The 19,062-nt window shown below is 38.9% G+C and overlaps 1 protein-coding gene across 4 annotated transcripts in view; it reads right to left on the reverse strand.

The window, feature by feature from the left end:
• Window positions 1-510: 510 nt before the first annotated feature.
• Window positions 511-19,062, reverse strand: part of LOC130929877 (dynein axonemal heavy chain 8-like) — a 156,568-nt gene continuing 138,016 nt past the window's right edge. For all 4 annotated transcript variants that reach the window (XM_057857488.1, XM_057857489.1, XM_057857487.1 and 1 more), the window contains 9 exons: window positions 12,513-12,668; window positions 9,229-9,345; window positions 9,046-9,147; window positions 8,658-8,818; window positions 5,438-5,594; window positions 5,210-5,362; window positions 4,946-5,135; window positions 3,158-3,279; window positions 511-886 (listed from right to left, as the gene is read on the reverse strand). In XM_057857488.1, the coding sequence (XP_057713471.1) occupies window positions 599-886; window positions 3,158-3,279; window positions 4,946-5,135; window positions 5,210-5,362; window positions 5,438-5,594; window positions 8,658-8,818; window positions 9,046-9,147; window positions 9,229-9,345; window positions 12,513-12,668 (1,446 nt within the window). In that variant the 3' untranslated portion in view covers window positions 511-598. The remainder of the gene's footprint in view (window positions 887-3,157; window positions 3,280-4,945; window positions 5,136-5,209; window positions 5,363-5,437; window positions 5,595-8,657; window positions 8,819-9,045; window positions 9,148-9,228; window positions 9,346-12,512; window positions 12,669-19,062) is intronic.

Genomic DNA, 19,062 nt, shown 5'->3' on the forward strand with positions numbered 1-19,062 from the left:
TTGTTACCTTCTCACCAAGCTGCTTGCTTATTTTCCTGTAGCCCATCCCAGCCTTGTGCAGGTCTATTATTTTATCCCTGATGTCCTTACACAGCTCTTTGGTCTTGGCCATTGTGGAGAGGTTGGACTTGTTTGAGCATGTGAACAGGTGTGTTTTATACAGGTAACAAGTTCAAACAGGTGCAGTTACTTCCGGTAATGAGTGGAGAACAAGAGGGGTTCTTAAAAAAGAACTAAGAGCCGAAATATTTACTAGTTGGTAATGTATCAAATTCTTATTTCATGCAGTTAAATACAAATTTATTATTTAAAAATTATATAATGTGATTTTCTGGATTTTTGTATAAGATTCCGTCCCTCACAGTTGAAGAGAATTTATGATACAAATTACAGACCTCTACATGGCTTGCTAGTGGGAAAACCAGCAAAATCGGCAGTGTATCAAATACTTGTTCTCCCCACTGTATTAGTACCTTGTCTTTTTCTCTCATACACCTTGTTTTCTTAGAAATGTGAGAGAAACACAGTTAAATTCATAAAAACTAGATTTAATAAAATAATCTGACAATAAAGGAAATGAGCACAGATGTCTGTACGCTCATTTGATATCACAGAGGAGGGCCACGCCGCGCATGATCCAGTGGTCGGGAGGGTGAGAGGTACCCAGCACCACGGCGGTGATGTAATTAAGGTCTGTGCGCTTGGGCTTCTTATAAATAGGGCACACGTAGTACTTGGGGTCAGGAGGGGCGGTAGAGTTGATGGCGAACATGTGAATGACGGGCAGGGGCGTGAAAAGCACTTTTGGCGCCGATTCGCAAAGGACCGAGTTCTTTTTGTCCCAGTCGGCGCCTTCCAGGAACAATCCATGAACGTACACACCTTCCTGTTGAGCAGAGGAATGGGCAGTGGTTAAAGTGGGATTTGACAGGTTGGGCAGCCATAATATTCGGCGTTGCGGCACAGTAGGGAAAACTATGTACAGTGGGGAGAACAAGTATTTGATACACTGCCAATGGGTTTTCCCATTGGCAGTGTATCAAATACTTGTTCACCCCACTGTACATGATGGAACAAAATTGTATTGGCTTTATTCTCAAAAGAGAAATACAGGCCGGATTAACAGGAAAAACACATCTAACATTGCTAACTAACATAAAGAAACAGCAAACTAATAGCGTAACACAGGAACTTGGACAAAGGCTTAAGTGAAAACCAAATCGATACAGTGCTGGCCAAAAGTAATGGCACCCCTGCAAAAGACTCAATTTCTCCCAGAAAATGATTTGATGATTCGAATTACAAATGCTTTGGTAGTAATATCTTCATTTATTTAGCTTGAAAAGAGAATGAAAAAAAAAAAAAAAATCATTTTACACAAAACTCCAAAAGTGGGCCTGACAAAAGTATAGACCCCACTCACCAACGTCACACAATGACGTGTCGCTGTATCCGGCCACCATATTGTCCGTCATTGTTTATCCGTATTCTCAATGGTTTCAATTTGTCGTGCAATTTGTCGTGCAATTCATGGAAGCCCCGGTGCTTTCAGACGCTGTAAACTAATTGGATGTGTTGCATAAAAGGCGTTATGTGGAAAAGCTTCGGTCCATCCACTCGCCAGATCCATATTTGATGCCTAAATCGATATTTTTGGACCCGCTGTCTTCGCCGTCTCTGCCTGACATCTGCTACCCTGATATCTACAACTATCTTGTCCACAGAAACTCAGCGTATACTCACGAAACTTTGAAAAACTTTAACAGCAGTACTCTAAGCAACATTACCCCCGTGTGACCCTTTACTTCCAATTTTCTAAAATGGCGACAATCAATAAAAAAAAAAGTTGACTGCGATGGCCGACGCTTCAAGGATAGGTGGATATTGGACTATTTCTTCAATAAAATACGCAACAACTGTGTCTGCCTCATTTGCAAAGAGACAGTCGCTGTTTTCATAGAGTTCGATGTGACGTGATATTAACAAACAAGACAAGCTAACATGTACATTACAGGGAAGATATACGCAGCAACTTGAAGCTAGTTTAATTTCACAGCAGCAGTATTTCGCAAGAGCCCGAGGGTCGAAAGAGAACGCCACAAAGGCGAGATTGATGAAATTATGAAAAAAATAAAAAATAAATAACAAAGTAAATGTGACACACAGAAGGGCTTGCTAAAATTTGTTTAAATATATTGTTCTATGTAAATCAGCCAAGGTAGCCCCCCGCATTTTTACCACACCAAATCTGGCCCCCTTTGCAAAAGGTTTGGACACACCTGTTTAACTGATGATCCGTAGACAAGGCCAGCTTCTTTCACCCGGTGCCAGCTAAATATTATTCAAAAAAATAATGATGGTGGAAGAAATAAGCATCTTGAATTTGAAACTATGTTGTCGGCGATTAGCCTCGCAATGATCTTAATTGTGGTTGTCAGCCCAAAACCCTCTAAATATATATTAAATGCATCTTACCAGATATAAAATGACTATTACATAATCTGTGGTGATTGTTTGGTGCCCAGTTTTCTCGTCAATTGCAGCTGCCCATCTCGCTCTCCTCTCCGGGTCTCTCGGAATACGGTAGAAGAACTTCAAGTCTCTCCTCTACTGCAACCAACCGCCACACACGCCTTCACCATTTTGATTATTAATGTTAACGAGCAGAAAAACACGCCATAATAGGAGGAATTTACGTAGCGGTAACGCGTAAACACGACGAGTTGATGGACAACATGGCGCTGAGGCGTAGTTGTGACGTCATGTGAGTAGGGTCTATAGGCACTCTCAGCCTAATACTTGGTAGCACAAGTTTTCAAATGTGTTTGTGTGTCATTGCGCCATCTAGCTGCAAAGATTTGCTTTATAATATACAGGCACTTTTATTTCTAATACAAAAACTCCAACACACACTAAGTGAAATAGAACGCTGGCTTTGTAGTAGCCAGGTAGTCATACGTAAACCATCCAGCATGTGTGTGTACTGCCATTCTGCACGCCTTGTATGGAGAAAACGTGCAAGCATGACAAATGTGGACCAAAACGGCTGTTTTTGGATGAGAAAAACAAAATAAGACCCTCAGCACCCTCTGCTGTGAGTGACTTCCCTCTGTTAACCTTAGTTGTTTGGTATGTGTTTGTGTGAGTGTTGGCTCACTTCTGGATCGGACTTGATCTCCTCCCTGGTCTTCTTAAGGACTTTGTTGTTCAGGGTGACTGAATCCAGAGCCCATCCTTTGTTTGCTCTGGTCACCTCTTGCCTCATCGCAGTGAGGAAACCTGCATTGCACAGTGATTTTAGAATACATGAATTTGTGTCCATTTGTCAAAATGTCATTCTTCTGAAGTATCAGTCATGTGGAATTGACCAAAAAAGATGCAGGACTATTTTGACACAATGAAAAAATGGAAACGACCCAAGATCAGTAGGAAGTGACCCAAAAATGCCCTAGAATCAACAGGACGTGACTCAGCACTGACCCAAATTTATCAGGAAGTGACCCAAAATCAAATGGACGTGACACCGAAATGCTCCAAATCAATAGGAAGTGACCATGATTTGACCCTAAATTAACAGGAATTGCCCGAAATTAATAGGCTACGACCAAGAATTGCACGTAAATGCATCAAAAAGCGGTTTTACCGACCATCAGTGCACAGGATCTTCAAGCAATTTATTCAAACCGCAACAAAAATTCAAGAAAACAGAAATATACTAATTTTCTACAACACCAATTTAAACTAGCCCTGCGAGCAGGACTCAACGGGCCCTCGGGGAACGTACTGATTTCTCCAATTTCTTTTCGGTGATTTTCATTCTCTTCGTGCGAACGAAAGATGTCCATTTACGTGCCCTGCTATCCTTTGGCCACTCATACAACTTTTCGTTTGAGTGAGAACACAACATCGCCACACACCGCCGTGGCATCTTACCGAGCAGCAATGCAACAAACAATACTGTTCTATGGCGGACTTCCCTCGCACTTCCCGGTGTGACGTAATTTCCAAAGATTGCCGAAAAAAAGCATTTTCGTTGTCCACGGCGTTGCTATGGGTTAAACAAAGAATCTGGCAGGGTTGTGTTAAAAAAAATAACGAAAATATGCTTATAACTGTTTAGCCATTGATACTATTCAAAAACAGGGTTGGCCAACCTTACTTCACATTACTGCTTTAAGTTTTTTGAATCCAATTAGATCATTCAATGTTTTATTACCGATTCCTCCAATTTCTTTTCGTTGTTTTTTTTTAATATGGTAAGACCTTCAAATTGGCCATTTCATTTGGCATGAAAAAGTAAAATCAACCACCTAATAATAATAATGAAATTTGCCATTTTCATTTGCTATGAAGAAGCCCTAACACTAAACCCTAAACCCCAAATAAGCCCGACTTTGGTACGCCGCCCAGGTCAGGCCCGTGAAAAAAACTCACCATTTTGATGACTTAACATCTCATATGTTTCATGAATAGTCTCACAAATTTTGAGGTGGATCGAACAAACTGCCTCGGCGCAATGGTCTCAAACGTGCACCCTGGTTTTCGACAAAAATGGCATGTTTTTCAACATTCAATCCAAAATACCCGATTTCCTGTTGGGTTTGGAATATAGGTGGAAGAGACTTTTTGAAGCATCTTTGCACAAGGTATCGACTCCCCAAATTTCATCGCTCTAAGTTGAAAAAACCTAAATGGAGAGGCTTTTTTTTTTTTTTAATTCCAGGGGGCGCCACTGAGCCGTTTTTTGACATTTTTTCACAATGTTGCCAAATTATCGAAATTTTCGCGAATCCGCATGTTTGTGCAAATTTTGGTGAGTTTTTGAGCATGTTAAGACCTCCGAATTGGCCATTTTCATTTGCCATGAAAAAGTAATAATAATCCTTTGCAGAATAGGGCCTTCGCACCGGTTAGTGCTCGGGCCCTAATAAATCATGTTACTCACCCTGTGGGTTGAAAAAACCAGTCATCCAAAAAGTTTTGGGCCGGCGGGCGAACACCCAGCTGTAAAATTGTCTGTTCCTATCCAGGAGCTCAGTAAACCAGAACCCCAGCGTGGTAGACTCCCAGGAGAGCTTCTTCCACAGGTTGGGTACACGGGCGTCAAAGATATTGTCCAGTGCGTCTCGCAGGGTCTTACAGGAAAATGTGACAAAGACAATAACAGGCATGCTGAATTTGGAGAAACATTCTCCCGCGGCGGACCAACCTCGCTCATAATGATGGTTCCCTCAATGGCCAGCTTGAGATCCTGCAGAGTGCTGCGCACCACAGAGATGATCCTCTGCATGCGGTCCACTTCCTGGCGCAAGAAGATGTTCATGGGGTTCAGAGGCCCCATTTTCTTCAGATTGGCTCGGACCTGCCATCAAAGACCCGCAGTTTGAATGACGACGCCCGCTCCGGTGCCAAAGAACGAGATGAAACCAATCCCCACCTCATGAGGAATATAGTCACGCGGCAGCTTGTCCAGCATGTCCTCGGCCATGGCGTACACGATGCTCTCTCGGGTAGCCCCTGAGCCGCCGCCGCTCTCCTTAGGCTGGATGTTAGTGATGGTGTCGAGCACCTCTGCCGACGTGTTTTTCTGGTAGCTGACCCCCCAAAAAACACAACCTGTTATTCATTTCTTTTATTTTGATTTGAATTGTAGTTCAATTTTGAAGAAGGAAAAAGTTGATTTTCTCTTTTCAAAGCTTCCTTAATTCTCTTAACGGACAGGAGATGAGGACACACAACTCAGGAACAAAAAGAAAGTAATCATCACATAATACATTTATTAAGAAAAGAACAATTAAAAGCTGGCCGGCCAGGACAAAAGCTCTGCCTCGACCTTCCAACGCATAGACTTTTTGTTATTCCAAATGCAAACAGGCAGAACCCTCATGTTAACCCATGAAGTGGCTCACAAGAAAGTGGAGTTTTACGAGCAGCTATGTTATGTTCTCTGCTTTGACCTGCTTTAGCGAAGAAGCTGATAGCTGCACTCTTATCTTATCCAAAAAAAGTCAGAAGACAAAACCATACAGAAATGAATACAGTGATAGCTCGTTACTTTGCGCTTTAAACTTTGCACCCTCAGACCATCACTTTGGCAGGGCTCTTTGTTCAACCGGCCAGCTTCTTTTGCAAGTTCCAAGATCATGGCTTAAACAGTGGTGGGGACCGATCTTTTGCAGTTGCTGCCCCCAGGTTGTGGAATAGCCTATCCCCTCAAAATCCGCACCGTTACCAATCTAGGCCTTTTAAAATTTCAGTTAAAGACGCATTTTTTTAGACTCGCATTTACCCCTGAATAGGGTAGCCTGGTTTTATTTCTTAAGGGTTTTAAATTTTTCGGATTTTATCTGTTTTATTGTTACATTTGCTGTTTTGACTTTTATCGTGATGTGTTGCTTTGTTTTTCTTAATGTCATATATAGTACTTTCATCTTTTTATCTTTCATGAACCACGTTTGTCTTTGTTGTAAAGCACTTTGAGGGCCTTTCAGGTTTTTGTAAAGGACTATAGAAATAAATTTGATTGATTGATTGATTGATTGCAGATTTTTTTTCAATTAAAAAATGAATAAATAAGTGCGGTGTTTTATAGAACCTTCCCGATCCGATCACGTAGTCTCTCACTCTCGCTCCTGTCACTTTTCTTGGTCAGGCAGTGCACTGGAGTTGCTTATTAAAGTTAACGATGATTGACATATGTCAAGGTTTGATCTTGCCAGAGACGCTGCGAAGCCGAAACTTCAAAGCGCCGTATGCGTCAATCATTGTATAACTTGTTAAACAGTTGCTTTGGCAACTCATTGTATGTAAGTGAGCAGCTTGGGCGTATTTGAGTGGACTCACTCAATGAAGCATTTAATAAAGACAAGCATTTTTCTACTTTATTCTTGTTTAAAAATAATTCAGTGGGTCAGTAACATGTTTAAAACTTATAATTATTACATTTGAAGTGCTTAAAAAACATTTATTTAAAAAAATATATATACATATATATATATATATATATATCCATTTTTTTTTTTTTATTATACTTTGGGGAAAAAAGTGAAAAAACATGTCGTATATGTATCTCTTTCAATGTTAAATCTGAATACATTGAACAATTTTTTTGATGGGGGGCTACTTCGCGGTTTTTCACTTATCGCGGCGGGTTCTGGCCCTCATTCATTTTTTATTATTTTTTTAAAAAACATTTTAGATATTTTGTTTGAAACCTTTTTAAGGAACCTGTTGAACTCATTCACTGCCTTTGAGTGAATGATCGCTGCCAGCTAAGTCAAAATGGGTTGGACATCTAATGATGTCATTGGTATTAAAAGATGAGCATTCACAGCCATAATTTATCATTTAAATTAACTGGACAACATATTGTTGTCAATGTCAGACAATGTGTTCAATATACCGTAATTTCCCAAATATAAGACACACCTGTGTATAATGCGCACCCCAAATTTACTTGTCAAATCTAGGGGAAATTATTGTACCCGTTTATAACGCGCACCCTAATTTTAGCACCAATAAATAGAAGAATACAAGAAAACAGAGCTTGTGTACAGATACAGAAATGTCATTTTACTGACTGGTGAAATACAGGACAAGCAGAGCACATTGGTAGTTCAAAACATTACCGTAAACTGACAATATGTACGGTAATAATATGATTTGACAACTTCTCCAACTTACCAGAATCCAGAAGAAAACAAAACAGATGTGACTTTTCTTTTAAAGGCTGCTGTATAACTTGCTTGTTTCATCATGATGAATAAATGTTCCTTCCATGGATTGATACGGTAAAATAAAAGTGGGGACTGAAGTCGGAAAACGGAAAGAGCACTGTGTGTAACAAGAGGAACTATTCTTATTTGGGTTTGAGTTTCCCGAGGGACAGATATAGTTGACGGACACAGGAAGTCTGTGTTGTGTTACGTTTGTTATGGTCCGAGTTGCCAAGCTGCAATAAACATTGAGTCAAATGAGTTCAAGAAACTAAATTCTGTGCTTTATGAAGAGTGGAAAAAGCAGAATTTAACACAGACGAAATCATTCGACCAATCAGAGTGGTTTTACCGAAACAAAATAGTGATGTCATGTACCGTAATGGTCGGCAACGGATCACCGCATACGTTTTCTGTAACACAACATGGCCGTGTCAATAAAAAAAAATCTGTCTTTAGATATATATAATATATATTTCCGTCTCCATCCATGTACCCGTGTATAAGGCGCACCCATGATTTTACAAGTTGATTTTGGGAAAAAAAGTGTGAGTTATATTCGGGAAATTACGGTAAGCATAACATATCATAGATAATAATAATTTAAAAAAACAAACACACGCACACACATGAAGATTTGTTATTATTTTTTTTCGATTAATTTTTCATGAATTTATCTATTCATTTTTCTATACATTTTTACTTTATTACTATATTGTTATTGTTATTAGGGCTATAACCAAAACGCATTTCAGTTTTTATTCATCTTAATTACCCAAAATGCTATGTCCATGTATGTGACACAAGAATTTTATAAGGATTTTTTTGAAATTTCCGCACTTGTCCTATAAAGGGTTTAACTTTCTTAATAATTTAATTTGTGAATTTTTTTTCTGAGGCATACGGGTGTTTCAACTGGACTTAATGGTAGCGCTAACTTACACGATGTCAGCATTGGGGTGCAGCCCCAGTGCTTGAGTGGAGTCCACAGCAGGCAAACCCTGTATGTACTCCACATATTCCTCAATGGTTTTACATATAGGGATTTGGTACTCAGTGTAGAAGCAAAAGGATGGGTCCAACATTTTTTTGCTGAACCATACCTGAAATAGAGAACAGTGGATTAGAATTACAAATACAAAGACACAGGTAAAATCATCATTCAAAAATTCAATGAAAAATGAGCTTAATTAATTCAGAGGGGGCAGAAAAGTCAAAGAAATCGCAGGCCAAACTCAAATATTTTGGAATTGACTGCAGTTGTGTTCTGTATGTTTTCCTTTCGCCATTAATTTTTATGTTAAAGTTGAAAGTTAGAAACGGTCCTTACCCTGGCGAAACATTTGAGTAGGCGTTTGTCATAATCATCAGTGACCCTGCCTCCATACTGCACTTCAGCAAGCATGTAGCGAAGCGTCACCCAGGAGACATCCTGAGTGGAAAGAAAGAGGGGGAATTAAATTATGGTATATTACTGTGTCTTTTGTAAGCGTATTTGAGTCTGTGTGCTCACCTTTTTAGGCCCACAATCATCCAGGTGTCTTTCCACAAACTCCACGCTAGCTGTGAAGTCTGCAGAGTTGAACTCGTACGGAATGTTCCATCCCAGCGGACCAAATTTTCGACGTTCCTGTGACCATGAACTTAATGAAGTCAAATATTTCTCAAATGGTCAAACCAGTCATATAAAACGGCAATAATTTAAAAATGTTGTGCATAGGTGAAATGGTCAAACCAGTCATATAAAACGGCAATAATTTGATTTAATAATTTAATTAATACAATGATGCATGTAATGTTGCAACAATTAATTGATTAATCGACAACTAATCGATGAGCAAATTAATCGGCAAGATTTTTAAAAAAAATTCATTTCATTTCAGGCAGTTACAGTCATCTTCACAAATGTAGTTCTACATTTTATATTCTATATTTTTGTTCTGTTAAACCATAATAAAGTCATAAAAGAACCAAACTTCATGAATGTTTTTTGTGACAAAGAAGTATCTGTTCCAATCACTCTATCGGAGAAAAATCAGAGTTGTAGAAATAACTGGAAACTCAAGAGAGCCATTACATTATGTTCTTCACAAGTGTATGTAAACTTTTGACCACAACTGTATAAAGTAGAGGTGTGCAAAATTTCCGATTCTTAGATTATTCGCGATTCGGCCGTGGAAGATTCAAGAACGATTCACAAACATCCAAATTCCGATTATTGAAATATGCCAAGTAAAGCAGAAGTACGACACACTCAGCGCGCCGCGCGGTCTTCGGTACGCAATTAGGGACGGAGCGAGAGTAGCTAAACATCATGCTTCTCATTACCCGGCCCCTCGGGTAACGCCAATGCTCAACTCACGGCTCTAGCTCAACTCATGCCACGAGATTAAAAAAAAAAAACAACAACATACCTGACTGCTGCCGAAAAGCTGCTACAAGCCACATTATGTTACGGTAGATATCATTTATATAGGACTAGATGCATTATAGCTTCGGTATCGTTACCAGCACATCTACAAAAAACTAGATGCGGGCGTTAGTAACGGCCGCCATCTTAAAGCAGTACACTTCCCTGCAAGGCTGTTGTTGCGAACCTTCCAAGCGAACCTAATTAACTTTTTATCTAAAATACTCCTTAATCGGTAAAATATTGACTTGAATCTATCTTTAAAATAGTTTTTAAACTTTTACATGTTGAAAGTAGACAAAAGAGAAATTATGGAATAACAGGAGCAATTTTAACAACTTTAACGGTTGATTCACAACATTAAATTAATTGAAAGTAGTTTAAAGCTGCTGACATAGAATGAGGACTGGAGTTTTTTATTTACTGTTATTTTTGTATATTTGTTTACTGCTATATGTTAACTTGATACTGAAATAGTAGTTTGGTTTAGCCTGAGAGGATTTTTGAACAATTTTGGAACTAATGTACAAAACAAATTAAAAAAAAAAAAAAAAAAAAAAAAAAAAAAAAAAATAGGAGTGGGGTGCATCAATAATCGTTTTATAATCGAATCGGAGCCTCTGAATCGTAATCGTAATCGAATCGTTAGGTGCCCAAAGATTCCCAGCTCTAGTATAGAGCGCATCGGATTATAAGGCGTATTGTCGGCTTTTGAGAAAATTGAAGGTTTTCAGGTGCGCCTTATAGTGTGCAAAATACGGTAGTCATACAGGCTGTATTTGTAGCCAATTTAGTCCTTTTGATCGTACAGTAGGCTAATATAGCTAATATAGATACATACAGCATGTGTTGTCTTCATTATAAGGCTTTTATAAGGCCTTCATTTTTTTTGTGGCTCCAAACATGTCTTTTTTTTGGCTCCAATATGGCTCTTTCAACATTTTAGGTTGCCAACCTTAAACAGCTTCTCCAGAGTTGACAGTACATTGTTCCACTACAGCAAAACGAGACGAGTCATTGGCTAAGCTGGGTCTTTGAGGGTCGATTGGCAGTGGGCGGGGCTTGGCTGGCCTAGATGCGCTTGCTCTCTTCATGCTGATTCGATGATCTGTCTGCGGCTGAATCCCATTTTGACAGGGACATGAGCGAATCAGTGATCTTGCCGTATAAAGATCCATGGGAGGCATTTTTCAATTTTCATTCCATTATTCCGAGTTGAACCGGAGACTTTCATAATCAACCTCGCGACTAGGGCTGCAGCTATGGACTATTTCACTAATCGATTAATCTATCAATTAATCGGATTACGAACATTTAATGTTTGGCAGAATAAATTTTAGGACATGTAAAACAAAGAAACAAGTGTTTATGCTTGCAGTAATATTTATTTTGGCTTGCAAAGATGACACTTTGAAAAGAGCATTAATACAATGCATTTAAAACTAAAGTAAAATACCTGAACTAAGCCACAAACGATATTAAAAAAAATAAAAAAAATACAGTAAATGAGGATCTGAGTACAACAAAAGAACAATTGGCTAACTTGCATAGCAAAAGTCCGCTAGCTTAAATGCTATAAAATGCTAACTTTTTATTTTTTTTTTATTTTTTACAATGCTCTTTAAAAAATCATTCAAACACATATTCCCACAAAAAAAAACATCAAATATACCTATAAACTAAATTAAAAATGCATAACAAATATATTAGCTCAAACAAAAACTTACATTACTTTGGTCTTAAGAGGGAGCAGCTCCATTCAGCCATGTTGGACGAGTTATGGCATATTCACTGTTGCCACTAGAGGACAGTGTATCCCCCCGAATCAATAAAACTACATGCAACACTATCAAAACAAACCATAAACCGTCACCATAATTAAATGAATCCTCAAAGTATCAAAATTTAATTCTAAAGTTTTTTCTAATCGAGTCAAATCGATTAATCATTGAAGCACTACTCGCGACACTTGCTTTGTTAAAAACGACTAATGAAAAATGGAGCTTATTTCTGGTGTTTATTTCAATTTTAGCTGCTAGTTTTTGAAGACTTGACTTCTGATAATCTAGTTTCTTTCCGTACCGAGCAGCGGGTGCCGCTGAGCCTCTCCACCGTCAAACAGCACTCACAAACGGACACACTTTGAGCTTCCCATCATCGAAAGACCAGCAGTTCACTACTGTGTTTAAATCATATTCATAAAATCATATTGTCAAATATTCCTTTTTTTGGCCATAAATTCTGTGACTTGTTTTAGATGAACACACTATAGTAGCTTGTAAACGTTGGCATCATGGTGGTTTATGCATTTCTTAGTTGGTGTAAAACCTATAACAATCAGTGATTTAGAAGATCTACAAATTAAATAAATGAAATCAGTGTGTTACCTGTACGGCAGAGTGCAGAAATGCGACGCCATATAGCAGCGGCTTCCACGTGGGCAGGTTGCTGACTTCCAACTGGTTTTGAGAGATGCTCACAAAGGTTCGCTTCAAGCTGGCACGAAGTCCTTGCGGTGGGTCGTTAGTGAATTTGATAGAGGACTAGATGCACACATTAGAAAACACTGAGGGTCACCTCGACAGTCTATCATTTGTGGGAAATTGGCACAAATAAATGGAAGGAATTCAGAAAGAAATGCCATACATATTATATGGATAAATATTCATTCCTTCATCTTCTGAACCGCTTATTTTCACGTAGGTCACAGGGGTGCAAGAGCCTATCCCAGCTAACAATGAGCAGGAGGCAGGGTACACCCTGAACTGGTTGCCAGCCAGTGACCGTGAATAAATATTGTACAGTCCCTGACAAAAGTGGCCAGTCCTGGAGGATCTTGATTGAAGTATGCGATGGAGCACCATCCTGCTGCAGAATTTGTCCCTTTTTATGGTTAGGAAAGTAAGCGGCAGCTAAGATTTGTTGATATTTTAGAATATTTATGTTGCCTTCCACCCTGCAGATCTCTCGCACACCCCCATACTGGATGTAACCCCAGACAATGATTTTGCCACCACCAAACTTCAGTGTTTTCTGAGTGAATCTCAGATCCATGCGGGCTCCAGTAGGTCTCCTGCAATATTTGCGGCGACTGTGGTGTAATTCAATGGAAGATTTATCTGAAAAATCCACCTTTTGCCACTTTTGCCAGCGTCTATCCTTTTGACAGGCTGTGGGCCTTAGCAAATGCCACACGTTTTTTTTAATTGTCTGCACCCTGAGAGGCAACATAAATAGTCATAAATATCAACAAATCTTAACTGCCTCTTACATTCCTAACCATAAAAAGGGACAAATTCTGCAGCAGGATGGTGCTCCATCGCATATTTCAATTTCTACCTCAAAGTTCCTCAAGACAAAGAAGATCAAGATCCTCCAGGACTGGCCAGCCTAGTCACCAGACATGAACATCATTGAGCATGTCTGGGGTAGGATGAAAGAGGAAGCATGGAAGACGAAACCCAAGAATGTTGATGAACTCTGGGAGGCATGCAAGACTGCTTTCTTTGATGTTCCTGATGACTTCATCAATACATTTTATGACCCCTCGCCGAAGCCCATGGAAGTCATGCAAAATATTAAACTTGGATCTCACAGCACCACTACTTAATTCGCTTATGTTATGTAACATATTTTTGTATTTGAAGTACTTTTTTTTTTTTTCAATTTTCACACTACTTTCTGTAGGCGACAAAACTTTTGTCTTGCCAAAATTTGGCCTTTACGTCTTCATTAAATGATAAATCTTTTTTCAGTAAAACAAATATATTTTTGTACATTCAACATCATTTGGGAGGGTCTTAGCTTTCATATGAGCCATTTCTGAAACCAATTGAATAATTAAAAGTCAGGTTATTAGCATTTGTTTCTACAAAATGGATAAGCAACAAGACTTTTGTCAGGGACTGTACATGGAAATAAAAAGTTGTTTGCCAATTTTCGTTTATTTAAATTTTGAGTCGAAATCTAATGAAACAGACTTTCAATTAGAAATTTTATGTTTTAAAGTCGACTAAAGGACTACTATTGTAAATTTTACAGTAAGTTCATATTTAAATTTTGACTCAAAATCTAATGAAACAGACTTTCATTTAGAATTTTTATGTTTGAAAGTCGACAAAAGGACTACAATTGTAATTTTACAGTAAATTCAATATTTTCAGGAAAAAAATTCCATATTTGAGTAAATAATTGTATTTTTCAAGACACGTTTCGAGAGCAGCAACCAAATTTCAATATTATTTCATTGAGTTTTTCCCAAGAATCACAAAAATAGACATGACCGAAAAACCTTATTACCTCATTGTGTTTGGTTTAAATTCATTTTAACGTGTACAGTGCACTATCGTTTAACTTCTATTTTATTTCCTACTTGTAGGCTCTGTATTAATTACTTTAGCAATACTTGTCTCTGTGATAACAATTACTGTATACAATTTGTCTGTGCGCATAAAAAAAAACAAAAAACAAAGACGTAGAATGAAACTAACAAAATAAACCAAGTGTTTAGTGTCATGAATTATTCCATACACTCCTGGTGATGTAGCAAGGCTATGTTGTTTTGGCCGCAAACTCCCAGCGCTCACGCATCATGGTAATACACGAGACCCTTTTTGTTCCATCCCCGATTAAAAAATGTGACATGTGATGTCACTCCCATGACTACAGTATTCTTCATTCTACACACATTATGGGGCAATAACAAAATAGTAACTCACAGGCATCAAGGAAAGTAATTTTACTCAGATTACTGATTTAGAAAAATGAACGCGTTAGATTGTTCTTTACTGAAAGAAAGTAATCAGATTAGTTACGCATTACGATACCGCGTTATTGACAACACTGCTTTTATATTACCGTTAAATACACAAGCTTGACGCTACCTTAACGGGAGCTATTTTTTCACCGGACGCTCCGGCAGTGTTCAACGCAAGCTGCAACGAACGGCAGTAACTTTGTCATACCACAAAATATGAAAACGAAAACCATTACTCACTAAATTCAATATGCTGGCAAATGCATTCATCTAAAAACAATTGGGAGTGATACTTTACCTCCTCCAGCGAATGTGAATTTGTGCTTAGTACAAGATCATCTCTCGCAATTAGCGATCTTTGACGCTTTTTTTTTTTTCCTCCCCGCATAAAAACTTGTTTCTCTCTCAGCGGCTGTGATTAACCTCAATGAAGTTGCTGTCATAGCTAAGCCTTGCCTATCATTCGTCTTTGTAAGTTTTTAGTAACTTTGTGTATTGAATTTGAAAGGAAAATGTGTGTTTTGTTTTTGACGAACTTTTTCATGAAGCTAAACTGTTGAAGCTACTCACATGTGGAAAAATACGAGTGTACAACGTTTTAAATGTATTCATTTGGTATATTTCAGTTACCACGATTTGAGAGATCAATAAATTGAAGAATTTACGCCTTGCGTTTGGAGTGCTTGTTTTTGGGTTTGCTGGAATAGCGTCACTGACACACGCAGCATCAAACAGGGGAAGGGGTAAGCGCTGCCGCGCCAAGCTAATTCTGGCTGCATTTTCGACACATGAAAAATAACGAATACGTACTACTGTATGACGGAAAATTTGAGTGGTTTTGTAACCGCGACGTTTTCATAGCATGGTAATCCGTGAAGGTAACTGGCACATGCCTACAAACAACCCCCCCCCCTTAAATTTTTTTCTCCTCGGATCTACACGATTCACGTAGGTCATCCTTTTTGACTTCAAAACGGCGAATTTCGCCGAAAGGTGAGAGATTTTCATGCCTGAATATATATTTCTGTCTCCATCCATGTACTAGTGTTGTATCGGTCGCGAACGATTCGTTCTTTTTGAACGAATTGTTTTGGTGAACGAGACCGAACTAATCATCATCTGCACTGATTCGTTCTATGAAGGTGGTGCTTGTTCGCTGCGTGGGAGGGCGTTGAGCAAGCGGCAGCGTCTTCTGACATCGCACACGACCAATCAGACGCCAGCCTCATCGCGGGCAGGGGAGGGAGCGGAAACAGAATCAGGGCGTTTGTCACTCACGTCCACGTGTGGCCAATAAGCAGCCAGCGTGCAGGCAGGGGGGCAAGACTGAGTTTTGTCACTTCCCGTTCAGTGACTCGGTCCTCCGGTTCCTGACCTAGCTTGCTGCTAACTTGATTTTTCAGTAATGACTATGCGGTGAACGAATCAGAAAATGAAAGGAAATGACTTTGTCACATATTTGTTAACGTGGAGCCTATCAAATGCTGCTCAAACAGACAAAAACACCACACAAATCTAGCGAGCATTGTTTAGAGTAGTACTTTTCTCAACAAACTCGTGACTGCCTATGACGACATACTATCAAATTTACAGTAATTTAAAACACGGGTAGCTACGAGGCAAGCAAAAGCTGAGCTGCGGTCGCGTGACGGCAGTGAAGCGGGCAGAGAACTGTCACTATATGGAGGCTTCATGGCAGCGATATTTACCTCATATGTGCACAGAAAAAAATATTTAGTATGATCACCATGATACTGATTTGCAATGAAACTGTATATACATGTCAATTTTTTCCCGAGTGTTTTATTTATTTTTTTCGTGTCAGCGTGTCGGGTGTTGGTTGGTTTGACAAATTATGTCAATCCGTCCATCATGTGCTACTCAAGCGCCCAAAACAACGCACGCAGACACGGGAGATGTCGCAATATGTCTACATTTTTCTTAACAGACTAATGAGAGTAGAAAGGCGACATCGTAAAGAGCTAACAATTATTTCTCGTCAGCATTTGACGCTCTGAGATGCGGGGACGACAGGGGAGCTGACCGGATTATTTTATTTATTAATACCAGTGCAAAAAAACAATATGATCACCATAATACTGATTTGCAATGAAACTGTATATACATGTAATTTTTTTCCGAGTGTTTTTTTTTTTTTTTTCCGTGTCAGGTGTTGGTTGGTTTGACAAATTATGTCAATCCGTCCATCATGTGCTACTCAAGCGCCCAAAAACAAAGCACGCGGACACGGGAGATGTCGCAATATGTCTACATTTTTCTTAACAGACTAATGAGAGTAGAAAGGCGACATCATAAAGAGCAAACAATTATTTCTCGTCAGCATTTGACGATCTGAGATGCGGGGACGACAGGGGAGCTGACCGGATTATTTTATTTATTAATACCAGTGCAAAAATTCAACACGATCATCTTAATACTAAAAAACAAAAATACAACAGAGCGAGATGTAAATATGATGTGTTGGTCGTTCCATATTCAGAAATTAAACTTTCGATGTATTTTTATTTTCGTGACAGCAAACATGCTGTATATGTGATTGTATGTGTGATCAAGAACCTGCTAAAGAAAGTCCGTGCGCCCCCGCCCCCTACTCCCCTCACAAAAGGAAAATGTTTAACCGTGTCCTAAATCGAAATGCAAGCACGAGCCATGACTTTGAGCCCATAGAACTAGGACAGACGACGCGGAAGTTCTCCCTCGCTATTTGCAGCAGCAGGAGGGAGACGAGGCTGTCTGTGAAAGCAGAATGATACCGCCTGTCACTCATTTCTGAAACTACGACGAGTGGTCAATGTGGAATAGAGGGAGGGACCAAGCAATGTCACTTCCCGTTCAGTTATACTGCGAAGCGGTCTTTGGTGATTCGTTCGGCAACGTCACTTCCCGTTCAGTAACCGAACGATTCGTTTGGGCGGGGAGGGAGATGAGGGGGGCGAACGATTCGTTGAACGATTTGTTTGAACGAATCTTTTTACTGAACGAACCGGAATGGATTCGTTTACTCAAGTGAACGACAAATCTCGTCACTACCATGTACCCGTGTATAAGGCGCACCCATGATTTTACAAGTTGGTTTGGGGAAAAAAGTGTGCGTTATATTCGGGAAATTACGGTAAGCATAACATATCATAGATAATAATAATTTTAAAAAACAAACACACGCACACACATGAAGATTTGCCCTGAGAGGCAACATAAATAGTCATAAATATCAACAAATCTTAACTGCCTCTTACATTCCTAACCATAAAAAGGGACAAATTCTGCAGCAGGATGGTGCTCCATCGCATATTTCAATTTCTACCTCAAAGTTCCTCAAGACAAAGAAGATCAAGATCCTCCAGGACTGGCCAGCCTAGTCACCAGACATGAACATCATTGAGCATGTCTGGGGTAGGATGAAAGAGGAAGCATGGAAGACGAAACCCAAGAATGTTGATGAACTCTGGGAGGCATGCAAGACTGCTTTCTTTGATGTTCCTGATGACTTCATCAATACATTTTATGACCCCTCGCCGAAGCCCATGGAAGTCATGCAAAATATTAAACTTGGATCTCACAGCACCACTACTTAATTCGCTTATGTTATGTAACATATTTTTGTATTTGAAGTACTTTTTTTTTTTTCAATTTTCACACTACTTTCTGTAGGCGACAAAACTTTTGTCTTGCCAAAATTTGGCCTTTACGTCTTCATTAAATGATAAATCTTTTTTCAGTAAAACAAATATATTTTTGTACATTCAACATCATTTGGGAGGGTCTTAGCTTTCATATGAGCCATTTCTGAAACCAATTGAATAATTAAAAGTCAGGTTATTAGCATTTGTTTCTACAAAATGGATAAGCGACAAGACTTTTGTCAGGGACTGTACATGGAAATAAAAAGTTGTTTGCCAATTTTCGTTTATTTAAATTTTGAGTCGAAATCTAATGAAACAGACTTTCAATTAGAAATTTTATGTTTTAAAGTCGACTAAAGGACTACTATTGTAAATTTTACAGTAAGTTCATATTTAAATTTTGACTCAAAATCTAATGAAACAGACTTTCATTTAGAATTTTTATGTTTGAAAGTCGACAAAAGGACTACAATTGTAATTTTACAGTAAATTCAATATTTTCAGGAAAAAAATTCCATATTTGAGTAAATAATTGTA

Source organism: Corythoichthys intestinalis, chromosome 14 (genome assembly GCF_030265065.1).
Source record: "Corythoichthys intestinalis isolate RoL2023-P3 chromosome 14, ASM3026506v1, whole genome shotgun sequence".
NCBI lineage: Eukaryota > Metazoa > Chordata > Actinopteri > Syngnathiformes > Syngnathidae > Corythoichthys > Corythoichthys intestinalis.